Raw genomic sequence first — 19,400 nt, 5'->3', positions numbered from 1 at the left:
CAGGTCCGGAAGGAGGGCCTGGAAGAGGTCTCCCACGTATTCAGCAAGTTGTTTGTCTGTGACTGAGGTGGGAACACCTCAGATCCGGAGGTTGTTGCGACAGGCCCTATTTTCCAAGTCCTCCTGTTTAAACTCCAGGATTTCGCACCTGTCTTGAAGGGCTCTGACTGACTGTTGGATTTCGCCCAGCGTGGTTGCCTGGTCCTGCGCATGGTCTTCGACCTCCCCCAGTCTCTGCTCCACCTCAGCGAATCTGTTAGTTTGTTGCAGGTTGGCGGAGAACTCCGTCATGCAGGCTCTGAATTTGGCCTTAATGTCTGCCATGAAAGCTAGCAAGTCGCCTCTGGAGGCTGGGTGGGGGGGGTTCGCCCTCCTTTTTCTGATCCTGCGGGGTGTGTCCGGCGAGCTCGGGTTTCTTTCCCCTGTCTGGGGCCGTCAACATGGTGGCAATGTCCATGATTTTGGACGCTTTTGATTGTTTGGACATAGCGCCAGATGAAGGGTGGCTGCCGTGTTGGGGTGGCGAGTTGTATTCCGCCTTGAAAGCGCTGCTTTGTGAGAGGGAGCGTTGGGTCTGGATTGCAAGAGCGGGGGTTCCCTCTAGGGAAAGCCGGGGAGCTGGGTGGGGGGGGTGAGCCGGGGCGCCCCAGGAAGAGGTTCAGGTTAGGTGTCAGTCCTTAGAAGCTAGCTGCGGCGCCCCAGTGGCCCGAGCTCGTAGCGGTGAGCTCCACGAGCGGCCTGGGGGGGCTAGAAGGGCTGAGGCCACCATCTGGTGGCCCTGGTTGCATCCGGGGGAGGGTGGCCGCGGGATCTAACCGCAGTACAGATATTCATTGGGGCGAATCCAGCCCAGCCGTAGATCACAAGTGGGACTCTGCTGTGCCCCTGGGGGGGGGGGTTCACTTAAAGATGAGGTGATGTGGTGCTGGCGGCTTGGGGCCCCCTAGTCCGTCAAGGGGGGGCAGGACCTCTCCTGCTCCAGACAGGGAGGAGGCTGCAAATGAAGAGGTGGGCCCGAGCGCCACTGGGCCCAGAGGAGCGAGCCTTATGTTGAGCCGGCCCCCGCAGGAGCCAGGAAGGAAGGGAGAGCTGTGGACCCACTGCTCCGCCAGTCCAGAGAGGGGGAACCAGGAAGGAGGTGGGCCGGGGCGCCCCAGGAGCCGGACCCGCAGATGGAGCGGCGGGTGATGTTCTTGGGGCCAAGCACAGAAGGACCATGCAGTCAAGCAAGGACAGAGGATCCCATCAGCGCGGGGCACAGGCAGGAAGCGCGTCGGCCCTCAGTCCTCAGTGAGGCCCGCCCGGACGCTGGTCGCTTCTTCTGCCGGCGGAGGAGCAAGAGCCCAATTTTCGCTCCAGGAGGGAGCTGTGCCTCTTGGGGGCCACGGGGCCGCAGGTCCGGACAAGCGGGGCCGCCGGGAGGGGCACCGTGGGCCCCGCTGCACACCACGCTGGAAGCCGGCGCCAGAGCCGCGTAGGTAGTGTGCGGGCCCCTCCCCCTCAGGGCCGGTGCTCAGGAGCCGCCACGAATCTCGCGCCTCACAGGGGCCGTGGGTCACCGGACCCATGATGCTGGAGCTGGGCGGCTAGGGCAGGGGGGGGGACCTCCAGCGCCGGGGGCACCGCCAGCACCCTCAGCGTCGTCCCCGGTCTCGGAAGGTGATGGCGTCTGCAATCTTGGATCTCGGAGGTCGCCCAGAGCCAAGGAAGGCAGACGGCGCAGCCGGGTCTCTGCAAGACGTTATGCCCCCATCTTCGGTCCACAGGGGCCCCCGGGGTTCCGACGGCTCCAGCAATGTTCAGGGTCCCGAAAAAGTCACGGGAACCCGCATCTTTTTATGAACACGGCGGGCTTCACACGGCTGGCCTCAAGGGAGCAGCCTCATCAGCGGCGATCCAAGCCACACCCCCCTCTTTGATGTCTTTAATATGAAAGTATTGAGAGTATGTTTCAAACTTGGGACTTAACTTCTTACGCTTTTGGTTTTGCTTTGAAAAAGTTTAAATTTTTTGCTTTTTTCTGTTCAATTGTCATTATAATTATCGTCTAATTTAAGATTTTGTATATCATATGCTGTTCTGTTTTTAAACTATTAATTTTTGTAAAGGTTTTGCTTGTAAATAAACCAAATACAAAAAAAAAAAAGAAATTTTAAAAAAAAAATAAAAAGATCGATTTTTGTTTAATTTATTCCCAGGGAGATCCTATGCTACACCAACCCAGCACAACCCCTAGGAACACAGTTTGGGGAATCTGCCTGTTTATTTTCTGTGGCGAATCCTCTCAGCAGAGATATAATGAAGATTGTTTGTAGACATACAAAACACTAAAGGAGTCCTCTATGGGGTTCTCTCCCAAGGGTTGCACAGGTATGTGGATAAATACCAACCTGCATCCGTGGGGTGTAGATCAGACGGGGCCAATCCTGTAAACAGCCCATCTCACCGATATAGAAGCAGTTGGCTGCTCACTGCAAAATTAGGAGAATGAGGCTGTATGTTTTTAATGTCTACACAACCGCTGGTGAGACGACTGGTGAAGTGAAATCAATTGTCGTGGTTTGTGGTGGAGTCATTGAAGCCTCAAAGAGAAAGGAAGAATATCTTCAGATAAGAGTACAATTTTGGCCTCAAGAACGCTGTGAAATCATCAAACCTTCTACCCTGGTTCAATGGGAAACATGTAGCTAGAGTCAGAATCCCTGCAGCTGTCAATCCTGTACACAGCAGTTTCCCTGCACACAGTAGCACGTGGTAGATGTTGCAATGCAGATAACAAGGGGGGTCCTGGGAGACTCTCTGCCAGACATGAGTCCTGGTTACAAGAGCCTTACCCAGAGTCTTTAGCTCACTATCTTTCACAGAGAAGAAATATCCCAAACATATCAGTCTTTGTCCTGCCATGGGGCAGTCCAGCACCGAAATGCTAGGCAATTCTCCTCTGAACAAGAGTACCAACAGCATCCCCAGACACGTGTTTCGGTCTGGTTGGACCTCATCAGTAGGGAGGAGCTGTGCCTCTCTAAGAATAGTGAGCAAGGGGTCCACGTCTGGATTTCCCTAGTAACTTAGGGTGAGACCCAAAGTTACTCAAATATGCAAATTAACAAGAGGGGGTCCTGGGAGTCCCTCTGCCAGACATTAGTCCTGGTTGCGAGAGACTTACCCAGAGTCTTTAGCTCACTATCTTTCACAGAGAAGAAATATCCCAAACATATCAGTCTTTGTCCTGCCCTGGGGCAGTCCAGCACCGAAATGCTAGGCAATTCTCCTCTGAACAAGAGCACCAACAGCATCCCCAGACACGAGTTTCGGTGTGGTTGGACCTCATCAGTAGGGAGGAGCTGTGCCTCTCTAAGAATAGTGAGCAACGGGTCCACGTCTGGATTCCCCTAGTAACTTAGGGTGAGACCTAAGCATTTCGGTGCTGGACTGCCCCAGGGCAGGACAAAGACTGATATGTTTGGGATATTTCTTCTCTGTGAAAGATAGTGAGCTAAATACTCTGGGTAAGGCTCTTGTAACCAGGACTCATGTCTGGCAGAGAGTCTCCCAGGACCCCCTTGTTATCTGCATATTTCAAGTAACTTTGGGTCTCACCCTAAGTTAGTAGGGGAATCCAGACGTGGACCCCTTGCTCACTATTCTTAGAGAGGCACAGCTCCTCCCTACTGATGAGGTCCAACCAGACCGAAACACGTGTCTGGGGATGCTGTTGGTACTCTTGTTCAGAGGAGAATTGCCTAGCATTTCGGTGCTGGACTGCCCCAGGGCAGGACAAAGACTGATATGTTTGGGATATTTCTTCTCTGTGAAAGATAGTGAGCTAAAGACTCTGGGTAAGTCTCTCGCAACCAGGACTCATGTCTGGCAGAGGGACTCCCAGGACCCCCCTTGTTAATTTGCAGATGTTGCAATGCTCCACGTTATTTTCTATAAAAACTTTATATCATCCTGTATTTTGGTTCAACAAACTAGTACATTGCTTTCCCAAAGCACTCAGCTATATAAATACATTCAAAGATATGTTCTAGCAGTTATCCAATGCAAGATCAGTAGGGTCATAAACTAGTAAGATTTTGGTATATTTTGGAAAGTTCAAAACTGCTGACTTCTAATCACATGTGTGGAGGTCTAACTTTGTAAGTGATCATAAACACTATTTCTACAGATATTAGGCTATGTCATGATGTACAACCACTATGGCAAGGATTGTTCTATGGCAGAAGGCACTGCATGGATACTCTGCATATAAAAAGAATGCATGTGCACAGCGAGACAGTAACCACTAAAGCACTATACATTCTAGACAACTTAAGTACTAACATCACTAACGCTAATAAAAACATTCCGATATCCTGCATATTCACCCTCAAACACCAAACAAAACACACATACATACCTCTACTGCAGAAGAAACCTAAAAAGACCACAAAATACACACACTCTGCAACACCCAACTAAACTCAAACTAGAGAAAACAAAATCAATTACACACAAATCACCCCACACACACTCATGCAACATCACCTAACCCTTAAAGCAAAAATCAAACCCAGCACCCAGTGACTTTTTTTTTCCAAACTGAAGCTACCAACATCACAAAGTTCTCTAGTGCGATAGAGAGGGAAACCGCTAACTAAGCCCTCCCAGCCCTCCTTTTTCAGATCCGCCGCAGCGCCTGGAGACCATTAAAATGGAAGCGGTGCACAGTATAAATCACAATAACATAATTCTAATAAGACAAACACAGGCATGTTTAAGCATGAATTACACAATCATTTTCAATATGTGGTAAATTTACCTGCATAAGTTCAAATATTTCTTTTTTTGTGCTTTTAGGTTCCAAAAAGAATCCGTATGGATAAGAACACTTAAGAATGCGTCGGGTCTTAAGAAGCTCATGTACAGCATCTTCAATGAAAGTGGTATCAGGACAGACGCCTTCATCTGCAAAAGGATACATAAATTACTGTTCACTATGTACATGACAAACTTATTTAATTGTCCTTGCCGTTTCCAAGGAATTAAAGGGGGGAGGCATGAAATGACAGCTTAAGACAACAAAATAAAATACACATTCTGCTAGAGTCAAAACATCACATCCCTTTTCTGAAAATTCCAAAGGTCACTGCCTTTTTGTTTCTTTGGTATGGTGGGGTCGATTTTGTGTGTATTCCCTGCAGGAAACTGGACCTTATACACCATTACTGTTATTTAAAAGTACACATTGACGCATATATACAGGAATACATATTGTTTTGTGTGCATCTGCATCCCCATTATTATAGCCTTTGCCAGGGTACGGAACAATTCTAAATGTCAACATAAAACCAAATATTTTTAGTAAAAAGTTAGGCAACATGGTAGGTTGCCTACAATAAACTATAGTTATTTTGTATTTCACCGAACGTTTTGAAGATTATGCGAATGAGAAAGCCGGAAAGTTTTACATTCCTGAACAGCAGGTTTTCTGGTGGTTTTCAGTTTTAGACCAGCCAAAATGTGATGGCCCCTAATAGAAGATTAACCCCTATTTACGGAGCTGGACATGAGCGAAAACGTCCCCCTTTAAGCTCTGCAATGGCAAATATTCAGGGCTGTTACTGCCCATGCCCGGTGCCGAACACAACGGTTAATGCTATTAGCACCTCCAACCTACATTCGAGGGTGATATATATATATATATATAAAAAAGAAGTACATGAGGCGAGGTTGGCTGCACTCCCAGAGCAGCTGGGGAGTAAAATATCCTTACAGCGTTGAGAAAGAAAACAGCACAAATGAATTCCAGCAGTCACTTTGTGTTTTATTCTTAGTGTGTTGAAAGGAAAAACCTGTAAAAGGGGCGACGCGTTTTGCAGTACTCCAACCGCATGGCGTAGTTAAGGTCATGCCGCAGGGTCGATGGAGTTTCAGAAAAAACCTTTCTCAATACCTTTCAAACCCTTACATGATAAAATCAGAAAATATTTCACAGTAATATTTTGAGGCAGTCGCCTGTGCATGCAAAATTTCAGGATGGTACATTAACGGCTACATAGATTAAAAAAGATTTACTTTGATTGCGTTTTGATCAGCTTTTAACATGGGGTTTTGCCATAGGAAAAAGAAAAAAAAAAAAAAGGATTGTTTAACAGGCACCTAGATTTTATCTGGAGTTGGTGCACTGAAAATATTTGAGGAAAATCAACTAGGGCAATTTTCAGATATTAACGATTGAAAATATATCTATATATGATGCATGCGCAATGACATTTTCGTCAGAAAGAATACAAACAATGTACAAACAACATGCCAACCCTACACACAGCAACCTAGCCAACAATACCCATTGCAACCAATTTTCAGATATCAACAATCGGGATTAATCTAGATTAACTCATTTGCACAAGAAAATATTTTGGTACAAAAAACATGCACCAAAGATGAAACCCACATGCAAACCATAGAAATACACCCTAAATCTGTACACAGTACTAAAGCACATGCCACAAAACATATATACACACACACACCACCACTGAGTACACACTACAACATACACCGCATACAATATATGAAACATCCCAAATAGTAAAACAAATAAAATAATGCAATCATTATTATAAACATACGTAACATACACACACCACCATTGCATATGCATTACAAAAGGCACTAAAGCAAGAACATGCATAACAGATTGACACACACACTGCCATTGCATACACAGAACAAACCATATATGAAAACTGTAAAGCAAAATAATGCTGCAATCATTATTATAAAGACACTTAACATACACACTCACCACCACTGCATACAAATTATAACATATTTAAGCAAGGTAATACATTATTATAAACGCACGCAACATACACTTAGTCCCACTGCATACACAACATACACTAAAGAAAGGAAAAATATAACACTATTAAAAAAATAATAAACATTGGTAATGGTGCTGTATACAACACAAGCTATAAAAGTAAAACAGCCGACATTATAACAAACAAAAGTAAAGCAGGCCATCATTGCAATATATTATGTAGGCCTTCAATAATACTGGCTAAAAATAAACTATACCAGTCATTGGTTAAATGTACTCTAATTCGGATTATGACTTTTTATGTTGCAGTGAAAAATACAATTTAGGACATGTTCAACTAAAAATATATATATTCTGAGACAGGGATGGTATCAAGAGAGATGACAGACAAGACAATATAATTCAACCAAACTTTTAATAAGCAGGATGGTATAATGCCTAACTAACCCTATGCTATGGCGGAATTTCCCTGCCTAAACACATCTAAAGGATGTCTATGTCAGTAAGCCCAAAAGCAAAAAGTCAGTCTGTCAAAACCTATGCCTGTCTTCACAACAAAACTAGTGGAGGAAATGCTCTCAACCAAAAAGTCAGTGTTCCAAAACAAATGTTCAAGTAATAGCAATGCAAGTTCCGCAAAAGTTCTCTGATTCAAGTTCAACACAGTTCCAAATGTAACTTCCTTTCAGCAGGGACTGAGCAAGCTCTGAAGTTACCTTCTGTAGATTCAAAAATATTGCAGTTCCCATCAAAGGGGTCTCCCTTCTCCAAATTCAAAAGCAACACAAGTTCATACACAAACACTATAGTCTTGGGACTCCCTTCCCCAAGACAAAGGTACTCAAATGTTTAGCTTTCAGGGTTCCCTTCCCCTAAGAGGGACTTCCAGCAGTTAATTTGTTACAAAAACTTAATAGGCTTATAGATTCACGAGAGAGATTATAGGGTCTGCTTGACCCCTCCTTTAGTTTCACCAATGGTTCAATCCTCTTAGTTGCTTGTCAAACTGTTTTGTGGCTTCTGGTCTAGGCTCAGTTGTCAGATCACACGGTCAACCAATCAACGGTCACTAAACCAGTAACCACATATCTTGCTAATGATTGAAGTCTTAATGTTAGCAAAGTTGATCCTAAGAAAAGTAATAATCTAGGCGCAGTTGTCAGACCGCACGGTCCAGTGATCTCAGGTCACACAACAATAAGTTTCCCACAGCTGATTTTTAATGTTTTACAAGTTCAAGTATCTCACTTTGTTCTGGAGGTGTCTCTGAGGCAATGATGGCGTTATACAATTTCTACTGTGCGGGTTCATGCAGCCACTCTTGCCAAAAGTCAGTAATATATACAAGTGTGAACTGTATGGGCTCAATAGACCCTCATCTCCTTGGGCTCATTAGCCGCTTTTGTTATCTTCGATCTTCAAAATACACAAGTCTCTGGCTTTTCGTTAAGTTCAGCATTAAAGATGATCAAAGATTCTGCTTTTCGTTATGTTTGGCATTCGAAATTACAAGTTTTCACCTTTTCATTGCGTTCAGCATTCATGATTACGAGCCTCGGGCTCAACAGCCCTTCCAGGAGTGCCCCGGTGTCTCAAGTGTCCTCTGACTCTTACCGGACTGCAACTCCGCGTGTCCTGGCCTACGTGCTCTTCGTAGCGGTCGCTCTTCACCTTCTTGACAAGGGTTGCAAGTCCGGCACTGGACTCCTGGCGGGACACCCAAGAACATTGTCAGGGTTTTGGCGCTTCCGCTTCTCGTCCCCCCTACACGTCACTTCTCAGATTCTCTAGTGCTCCTACGCTTCCTGTAGCACCTGTACTCCTCGATCATCTCTCTTCCTCCTTTTGCACGCCACCTTTTATATGTTCCTGATTGTTGGTGGATTTCAGGTGGAACGAGCCATTCCTAATTGCCTGACTTTGTGTCAATTCATTAGTGTGACATGCCCAATCTTCATGGTTATATGCATCTAAAACCAAAAAAGTGATGGGTGGAAGCCTCTCTTCCTCGTCACAGTACCAAAGTGGTTTTTACAATGGGAAATCTGCACTGCTCCTAGTTACCTCTTCTTCTTTTAAGTATTCAAAGGGAATTTTACAGGGGATGATGGGACAAGACTGACAATAGTCCATAAAGGCTAAGGGAAGGGAGGGCAGGTCATTATCAGGAAAGCAGGGGATACCATGGCTCGCCATCAGGTACCCTCTCTCCAATCCCCAAGTACCCGCCATTCAGGTGATGCTCCCTCACTTGTCCTCCCCCAGAGTTGGGATCCAAGAGCGATTGCCCGTCCCTGGCCGCCTGAACAGAGCATTCCAAGGGAGTAGATGTGAGAGTAGCTTCAGGTTTCCCACAATATACACATGTATTTACAGTTATTCTAGCATGATTTTCCGATGATTAACACTTCCAAACATCCAAATTCTATGTAAGCATGAAAACATAATTTTCTTTCTTGAAAACAATCCTACTAGGCACACCAAGTCATTTTTCATTTAATTAACCAAACATAATTTGGCTCCTCTTCTGCATCCTAAATCGTTCTTTTTAGCATTTAACAACCAATCCACGGTCATGATACTAAGCAAGTTTCACCACTTTGTCTTTCCATTTCGTACTGCGTTATCCATGCCATTCAACATTCACATTGTATAATAGTAAGAGAGCAACACTTGTCACAACATTGAAGCCAAGAAATCCAGGAGTCACCGATCAACAAAACAGTCTTCTAAAAAAAAACAAAATTATAATAATAAATGTATAACTAACGTATTTCACATACCCATACATAAAACCTCTTTATACAACACTTACTTGTTTCATTTGATGTATAAACTGTAATAGAAATATGTTTACACAGGCTCTTTTAATCACTGTACGCATGTGGAAAACTTAAAAGAACATACGTAATGGAAAATATGTACATAACCACTATACTTGCCCACGTGTGAAAAATAATTTACAATTCATTTGCTTTACAAGCATATGCGCAATGTAAATTAAGTATATAATGCTCAGGGGGCGTGGCTACGAGGGCCATGTAGGAGGACGTGATCTGGAGGAGCTCCCGAGATCCTGAAATGATCCTGGCGAAATAGTGCATAACAACGTGCCTATGATTGCTGAAAACACACATGTCGGTGTGTGAACGGACTGACTGCGCTTGGTGAACTTTTGGAATGCGTGGGAGGAATGGCGGTGGAGTTTTGTGTGAAAAAGATAAGGAGCGCCGGAGACGGAAGATGAAACAAAATGGCCGATCAACGACCAGAACAAAGGAAGGAGCAGGCCGCACGGTGGTTGGGCGACAGGAGCGGACTGTGTGCGTATTTGTAACTTGTGCGGAACGCAGGTCCCCTATGTTGGGAGACTAACGCAAATCGGCCTGTATTTCTAGAGTGTTCTACTGGCGTAGGCCTTTGGACATGTGATAGAGGGCTGAGGCCGCACTACGACGCATCGAAGTAGCGAGACACTGTGCATGGAAAGCTCGGCGTGAGAAACTCACAGAGTTTGTGGACTGCGTGTGCACCCCCCCACTCCGTGGAGCTGCCAGAGTGGGGCTTATGCGGCTACATGGGAAAGCACGACCCATGGTAGCGGACAGGTCTCGCCTGGGGGTGGCTCATGAGTGGCCCCCTGGAACGGGCCCAGCGGCTGCAGAATCATGTCTAATAGAACCGTGAGACCGAAAGCGAAGCAGCCCACGTTGGACGACTTCGCCAAAACGTCCCCTGGTCCGGAAAGTTCCAAGAGCAAGGATAAGTCGCCTGCAGGCGGCATGCCTGTGATGGGCACTAACCAGGAGGTCCTGGCTGCGACTGCGGACCTGAAGGCGGCCTGGGAGGCTAAACTTGAACTGGCCGTTACTGAGCTGAAAACGGCATTGGATCTTAAGGTCGGAGAGATGCAGGAAGAGGTGAATTTACTTCGACAGGACGTCAGGTCTCTGGCGGAGCGCACTGAGACCCTCGAGAAAGAGGTTAGCCCGAACACCGCGGATTGTGCCTCCCATAAGGCCGAATTGCCTGCCCTGGTGCAGAGAGTGGGCAACTTGAAGAACAGGGCGGAGGAGGCGGAAGGACGCGCCCAACGGAATAACATTCGCATCGTGGGCCTGCCAGAAGGATCAGAGGGCCACGATCCCACGGAGTTCATCGAATCTATGCTGTTGCAGGAGATACTCGGAGGAGCTTTATCTCAGGGATTCGCGGTGGAACGTGCGCATAGAGCTCTGACAAGGAAGCCGCCGGGAAATCCACCTCGGCCAGTAATTGCCAAAATCCTTAATTACCGGGATCGGGAGAGGATACTAGAACACTTCCGCAAGGGTGGAACGATTAAACGAGGGGCGGCAAACAGAACGGCCTACCTGGACTATACCCTGATTGTGCAGCGTAGCCGTATGAACTTTGGAATGGTAAAGCGGAGATTGAGAGAGGCGGGCCATAAATACATGTTGCTGTATCTGGCGAAATTGAAAGTTTTTCATAAACACAGGACTTTGTTTTTTGAGACTCCGGAGGACACCATGGGATGGCTCGACGTGCAGGGATGCCCCCAGGAGCCTGACGTTCGGACGGGAAGAGGAGATAAGTAGTGCACGAGGAGGGCGCTACAAGATGGCGCGGAATAGGACTCTGGGACTTGATTATAGTCATTTGAGTGGCCTTAGGCAGAGAAGGCTAGACCGCTAAACAACATGTTTTGAGCACTGTGACTATTGCTGTTTTAGGGGAGCCTTGCAGAGCGGATCTCTTTACCCCACTTAGTAACTTTAGTTAAGTGGCCATTAGGGCGACCTCACCCTACTGAGCTCTGGGCATTGGTTGGGGACCTGCGGGGCTAGATGTGGGGGTGCCTGAGTTCCATGGATGGAGCTGGGCAGCAGTTGGGGAGTGTGGTGTTGGGGAAGGGATGGGTTGAGGGTGGGCAGGGAAGTGGGGAGTTTGGGGTGTACATAGTTATGGGGAGTTCGAGTTTGTACATGAGGCTACAAGAAAGAGCTAGAGGGTTGTATCTGTATCGCATGGGCAGGTGGGATTGGCTGCACGGAAGGGAGAGGATACTTATGAGCTATGGGGGATCTTAAGATCGTAACGTGGAATGTCAGGGGACTCAATAGTTACTTAAAGAGGAACAAGGTCATGATGTATTTGAAAAGACAGAAGATTGATATTGCACTGTTGCAGGAGATGCATCTGACGCGGGAAAAGTTGGAGCTGGTGGGGAAGAAGTGGAGAGGTATTGTAGTGGGTTCTCCGTATTCTGCCTACGCTAGGGGAGTGTTGGTCTGGGTGGCACCGCACGTTCCACTCCAACTTACACAGGAGGTGCTGGATACAGAGGGGAGGATGGTTATAGTGAAGGCGCTGGTGGAGAATAAAGAGGTGTGCATTGTAAATACGTATGCCCCCAATCAAAACACGGCGCCATATTTTAGGACTCTGTGTACCAACCTGGGTACGTGTGTGGGTGGGGCGGTTATTGGGGGGGGGATTTTAATTGTGTGCTGAACCCCAGGGTAGACAGATCTGATGATAAGATTGATGGGCCCACCCCAGCAGCCAGGGCATTGCAGACGCTGCTCGACGACTTCGGGCTGGCAGATGTTTGGAGACTGAAACATCCTAATGGGGAGCAGTATTCGCATTACTCAGCCCCGCAACAACTGCATACGAGACTTGATTATTTCTTTGCCACACCAGATGTGGTGGTAGAGACCACCCAAATAGAATACAAAGCGAGGGTCCTGTCGGACCACTCGCCTCTGGTCCTGGGGTGGTAATACTGCCGCCCCAGGGCGGGGGTACCGACGTGGCGCCTCCGGGCTGAGGCACTCATGGATCCGGTCTTCAGAGAGGATATCAGAGATGAGATTATACATTATTTCAAAGAGAACACTGGCAGTGTGGGCTCGGCGGGCACGCTCTGGAAAGCCTTTAAGGTGGTGTTGCGGGGTGCTGCCATCGCTAAATCAAAAGGCCTGCAGGGTGTGGTCCTGATGGAGTTAGGGGGAGCTGAGGATGAACTGGAACGGGAACTCAATAGTGAAGGGGGGATGCGGAGCTAGTACTTAAACTACAGCAGCAGTGTGCGGAACTTTGGGAAAGGCTCTGCAACCTTAACTATAAGAGAGGCAGCATGCAGGTGGGGATAAAACGGGCCACCTCTTAGCGTGGCTATACAAGAGTGAAACCCCTAGGCCCCCAATTAGGACGATAACCAGAGAGGATGGAGAGGTAGGGGACACCCAAGAAGGAGTCAATGAGGCATTCTTGGACTATTACAGGGCACTATATGAGGACAAGGGGGGGGGGGGCAGCCGAGAGGAGATAAGGGAAACTAAGAGATATTGGATTACCTATGATTAGTGCCGAAGAAAGAGAAGAGCTGGATGCACCGATTACCTTGGAGGAATTGGATGAGGTGGTGAGGCAGCTGCCCACCAGTAAAACCCCGGGAGCGGACGGACTTCCTAGCGAATTTTATAAAGCATACAGAGAGGAGGTACTCCTCCCCCATGCTAGCAATGCTTAATGAATCGTTTGAGGTGGGCCGGTTGCCGGAATCGCTTAGAGAAGCGATCATAATACCGCTCCCTAAGCCCAACAAACCAGGGCATAGCTGTGGCTCCTACAGTCCCTTGTCAATGCTGAATCAGGACGGCAAGATATTGACGGCGGTCCTGGCTAATAGATTGCGGAGAGTTATTAGTAAATTGATACATCCGGACCAAACAGGTTATGTCCCCAACAGGAATATAACCCACAACCATAGGCGACTCCACCGGTTGGTCGAATGGGGGAGCAAGAGCGAGGGTGAAATGGCGGTTGTGTCCTTAGATGCAGTCAAAGCTTTCGATTCAGTCAGGTGGTCGTGGTTGCTGGAGGCCCTGAGGGAATACGGGATGGGCCGGGCTACATTAGGTGGGCGAAGTTGCTGTACAGTGAACCACTAGCTAGGGTTCGTACAGGAGCGGTGATATCCAAGAGGTGGCAACTTAGCAGAGGCACCAGACAAGGGTGCCCCTGGTCCCCGATGTTATATATTCTGGTCCTGGAGCCCCTGGCAGTGTACCTTCGGCAACAATATGACATGATGGGCATCGAGGTAGGGGTGAGAAACACCTAATATCCCTGTATGCTGACGATTTGCTATTATATTTGAAATATCCGGAGGAAAATCTTCAGTATATTCTGGAGGTAATGGAAAGGTATGCGGTCTGTCTGGCATAGTGGTGAACCCCCAAAAATCAAGAATATTCCCATTGGGTAGCTACAGAGGAACCCTTCCGGAGCGGTTGCCAGTGTTGCCGATACCATGGGCGGTTGGTTCCTTCCGCTACCTCGGAATAGATGTGTATCATACGGTAGAGGATGAACATTTGCATAACACCGAGGTGGCTGTGGGAAAAAATCCATATAAGCATGAAGTTTTGGGAGAAGTTGCCGTTGGCAATGATGGGGCGGGGGGGGCGATGCTTAAAATGGTGGTCCTGCCTAGGCTCTTAAATTTTTTCAGCAATATTCCGTATATGATACCTAAGAAGTTTTTTGCCAAGCTGAATAGTATGTGCAGAGACTTCCTATGGCATGGCACCCGGAATAGAGTGGCGCTATGGAAGTTGCAGATTTTCCATGAGAGGGGGGGTATTAAGCTGCCTAATTTTGAGGCCTATTATGTAGCTGGTCAGTTGCAATATGTGGTCAAATGGCTCTCTGATGAGGCAACTCCCGAATTTAGGCTGCTTGGACAGGACTGCACTCCGTTTTACCTGAAGGAAATTATTTGGTTGCCTAGTTCAGAAATGAGGGAGCGCCCGGGAATGATGTTGCTGGGGTGGAAGATGTAGCATAGAGTATGTCGAATGATGGAGGACCCGTACCCGTGTTCCCCGCAGGCGCCGTTGGTTGCTTTGGCAGGGGAAGACAAGCAGCTAAGGATGATAATCAGGACCTACTGGGAGTCGGTCGGGCTGGTTACATTGGGGGATGTTTGGCAAGAGGGGACCATTAGGGATTTTGAAGGACTAGGGGAAGAGACGGGCTTGCATAGGGGCCAGTATGTCACGTACCTAAGGCTGGTGCAGAATATTCATAAAATCTGGCCTGAGACTGTATTGGCGGAGGACCCAGACGCCAGTATGGGGACAATATATGACATATCAGAAGGGGGGCACGAGATCTCTAGATTGTATGAGATGGTGATGACCCGGGTTGGGAAGGAGTTGACGCATTTGAGGTTGGATTGGGAAACAGATGGGAGCACAGATGGAGCATGGGATGTGGGAGCATGCTATGGGATACCACAAGAAGGTTTCAAGAAATGCTAGATTACAACAAATACAGTTGTATATAACGCACAGAGCTTATATGACCCAGATGAGAATGTCCAAGTTCGGAAATGCGGGACGACAAGCGTGCCCAAAATGCGACAAGGAAAATGCTGATATGAGACACATGTTTTGGTCTTGCCCAGTGATTGAGAGTTTCTGGGGAGAAGTGGCGCAAAAAACTAGCGGTCAAAGGGGTCACGCTCTGTTGGGAGGGTTTCCCAGACCACGGAAACTTAAACATGTTGGGAAATTGAAGGACTTGACATATGTGCTCGCAAAACGGAGGATTGCCATGGGATGGAAGCAGTGTCATAAGCCACGGGTGGAGGTATGGTGGCGGGAATTGCAGAAATGGGCGGAGGCTGAAACGGTGGTATGGCAGGAGGCATGTAGCATGAGTGGGGAAGAAGAAGTGGGTACCCTGATGGCATGGAGAGTATTAATAGCAGGACTGTTTGGAACAATAACGAATTCTGCAGACTCAGAAGGAGGTGATACCCTGCCACACGTAGCAGATACGGAAAGTGAAGGACAAACAAGCTCTTGAGGGGGGAGGGATTGGGGGAGCAGTGGTCTTGACTAATTGATGTTCATGTGATTGTTGCAAAAAGCGCTGCCAGTTTGGTTTGTATTGTTTGTTTGTTTTGAAAATTAATAAAAACCGTTTTTTAAAAAAAAAGTATATAATGCTCAACTTATGCGCATGTTAAACCATACATATCAAATACACACATTTGATCATAAAATGACTGGTTTCATTTTACATGTACAATTAACTAACCACTACCGAAATGTCCATAGGGAAATGCAAGCATGAAGAAAGTGTACATAATTAATGTAAAGTACGCGCATATTACTAGACAAACATTGTGCGCATGTTCAATGTCACTATGCTACATGTGCAAACAACATTGTTCATATGTTCACTATGATAACGCTGCACCACATAAGCACGTACAAACAACCAGCAAATGCATAATGTTAATTACAACCATGTAGATGATGCATATTATTAATTACTAAAAAACAAGTTGAAAACATGGTAAAAATAGAAAATGTGCCACTACAAATCACAACACATTTGCAGGCCTCATGTGAACTACAGCAATATTGCTATAGTAATCACCAATGAACATACAGAAACACTCTGCCAAGCTTCTTTTCTAACAAATGCACGTGCCATTTATGCTTTTAACCACGCCCAAACATGCCATCTTCATAAGCACGCCTATTAATAGTGAAAACATTTGAAGCCAGTGACCCATGTATATGTGAAGTAAGGATCCTTTAGAAACTTTTCAAATTAAACAAAGCCACCCAGTAGCATTATTAATAATTTGCCACTTATCGAATAATCATTTTGTAAATGTATGCTTCTTTCCTTTCAACAAATTTAAAAGTGTCAACTCCTTTTGCCGTTTTGTCTATGGAGGCAAGCAAGTAAACAATTTACAGCAAAATATACATTTACTAGCCAATAGAATATTTGCTTATATCTTACAAATGTTAACAGTTAAAAAACATATCCTTTCCATAAATGTACCAATGAAGTATTGCACTTAATATCAACTGGACATACAAGTATATATATGTGTGTACTATTGATACATTTCAAAACCCTTCCCATTATTAAAAACTGAACATACAAATGAACGACCATATGTGTGAATTATATAATCAATGAGCCTTCCCATTACTATGAACCAAGCATACAAATGTATATCTGTGCATAGTATTAGGACATTGAAAAATCATTCCAGTTGTTTTGAATGCAAAAAAGCTTAATATCAACTTGAAATGTATTCTGTGTGCACTACAGTTATGATCTGAACATTACTCCCCCTCCCCTTATCCCGCTCCCCTTTTCCCCCTCGTCACCCCCTGCACTTGCACGATCTCACTGTCACCTGGCCTAGTAAGATCTTTGTCTCGGTCTTCCCTCTGTTCCCCCTCCCTTGCCTCGTTGCGCCTTGAAATACTTGTGTATAGGCACGTTATAAATGCTATATCATATCAATCTTCTGGAACACATCCACTTGAAGGTTAACCTCTTCTCTGAGAAGCTGGTGGAAAAGTAGATATGCACACTACATCAGGTTATGAAAAGCAATACATCTCTCCCCATTACGCAAGTGAAAGCTAAGTGTGAAAGGGACGTAGGGACATTAGAGGGAGAGGAATGAATGAAGGCATTGGTGGCAGCAAGAGACGTAAACAAATCTTCGAGGATGAGACTGATATGATATAAAATCCTACACAGAGTGTACTGTGGCAGGGACACGCTACACAAGATTGACAGAGCAGAAAAGTAGGTGTCTGAAGTGCGGGTTGGGAAACAGGCACCTTCTTTCACCTACTTTGGGATTGCCTGAAGGTCCCAGACCTATGGGATAAGGTACTTCATAAGCTTTCGAGGTTACTGGGCCACACGATTCGAGAGACCCCAAAATGTTATTGCATATAAGAGGGAGAATGAGGGGAACAGATGGGAGAAAAAACGGACCAATATTACAACGTTGGTTAAAAGTGATTTTAGTGCAAAATGGAAATCCCACGAGATGCCTACGTACAGGAACTGGAAGATGGGTATGGAATACTGCAGAAGCATGGAAGAGAACACTTAGAGGAACAGAGGATCAGCAGAGAAATACCAGAAGATATGGGGGAAATGGGATGAGGCCGAGGGATAGGATTGGGATTGAAACATCATTCAAAAGGGGAAGGATATCTGTGTGTCAGGGAAATGGAACAGAGGGCTTAGGACAGAGGTATTCAAACTGCGGGGAGTGCCCCCATGGGGTGGGGGTGTGGCTGCATTCCTGAGCGGGGAGGAATTGGGGTGCAGATCACCAGCTTGAGATTAAAAAAAATATATTTTCTTTTTTTTAAAGGAGGGAAGAAAAAGAAGGGTGTAGGGAGCCCTGGGCAGGTGCAGGTCGTCCATAATGGACGAGGGGGCGTAAACCCACAGGCCCCCTCGCCCATTATGGAGGAGCCGAGGAGCCAGCCCAGTGTAACAATGAGCGCTCCCTGACCTGCTTTTTCCAGCTGAGGGAGTGCTCCTGGGCTGGCTGAACTGTCAAAGGGAAACACTGTTTTCCCTTTGACTGTTCCGTTCCCCAATCATACATGCGCAATGAACCATCCAAGGCTGGGGGTGCTTTGCTTAGCCTGACTTGCATCGCTCATTGGAAATGCTGACTGAGGAATTGCATGTCTGTATGTGCGAGGGGGAGCTCCTGCGCCTCCTTGTAAATACATGCAGAGCAGGCTAGAGTAGGGCGTTTCAGCACCCACACTCAGGCTCCTGAGGAACCTCTTGCTTCCAGATTCCTGTTTTTAAAAATGCCTTTGTTGCATAATCCCCCTACCCACCTGCCAAAATCAGCTCTCATTCTTAGGTGCTGTGGAGTTCACAGGACAAGGATGGTATTTTTTTACTGGACATCTTCCATAGATGTCCAGTAAAAAATACCATGCTTTCCCCCTGGGACCCCCAAGGCCTTGCATACACACACTCACTTTGATTGTGTGCATGTGTCAGGCGCTGTAAGGCCCAGGGGACAGGGATGTCATCTTTTTACTGGACATCTATAAGAGATGTCCACTAAAAAATACCATGCCTGGACCCTGGGCCTCCGGGATCCAATTGCAAAGTGTTTGGCTTTTTACACAATGTTTTTTTAAAGTATGCTCTAAAAGGCAACATTTAATCCATTATTTAAAAATATTTCCCGGGGGGAGAACACTCTTCCCTCGCCCCTGGAAACCACCTTGATTGGCTTGAGCTCCCTCGCTACGCTCGGTTGCTAGGACATATCTGGGAAAAATATTTGTGCCCCTCCACTTAAAAAAATCTTCCGCTGCCACTGGCCCTGGGACTGTGCTGGGAGTGGGGTGGGGCAAGCCCAGGGACTGTGGTGGGAGCAGTATTGGGGGCGGGGGAGCATGGCATTGTGGTAGGAGCAGGGTGAGGAGAGCCCAGGGACTGGGCTAGGAGCGGTATGAGGGAGCCCAGAGACTGTGATGGGAGCAGGTGGGGGAGCTCAGGCACTATACTGGGAGTAAGGTGAGGTGACGGCGCCATAGTTCATAGCCTTTTGGACTTCTTGTCCATTTGTCATTTTGTGGGGGGTTGCAGGGGGGACCCGGCCTGCCCACATTTTGCTCAGGGGGGCTCAGGCCAAAACGGTTTGCAGACCACTGGCTTGGAAGGAGGAGTACAAGATCTGCAATTGATGGGAAGTTTT

At 46.8% G+C, this 19,400-nt stretch overlaps 1 protein-coding gene across 4 annotated transcripts in view; it reads right to left on the bottom strand.

Moving 5' to 3' along the window:
* ANKIB1 (ankyrin repeat and IBR domain containing 1) overlaps window positions 1–19,400 on the bottom strand; it is a 2,153,692-nt gene that overhangs the window by 525,700 nt on the left and 1,608,592 nt on the right. For all 4 annotated transcript variants that reach the window (XM_069648430.1, XM_069648432.1, XM_069648433.1 and 1 more), the window contains exon 15: window positions 4,805–4,950. In XM_069648430.1, coding sequence (XP_069504531.1) covers window positions 4,805–4,950 — 146 coding nt within the window. The remainder of the gene's footprint in view (window positions 1–4,804; window positions 4,951–19,400) is intronic.

The sequence above is a fragment of the Ambystoma mexicanum genome, chromosome 2q (assembly GCF_040938575.1).
Source record: "Ambystoma mexicanum isolate Mex_15411 chromosome 2q, UKY_AmexF1_1, whole genome shotgun sequence".
NCBI classification, from domain to species: domain Eukaryota; kingdom Metazoa; phylum Chordata; class Amphibia; order Caudata; family Ambystomatidae; genus Ambystoma; species Ambystoma mexicanum.
This window is presented reverse-complemented; position numbering and strand designations above follow the sequence as displayed.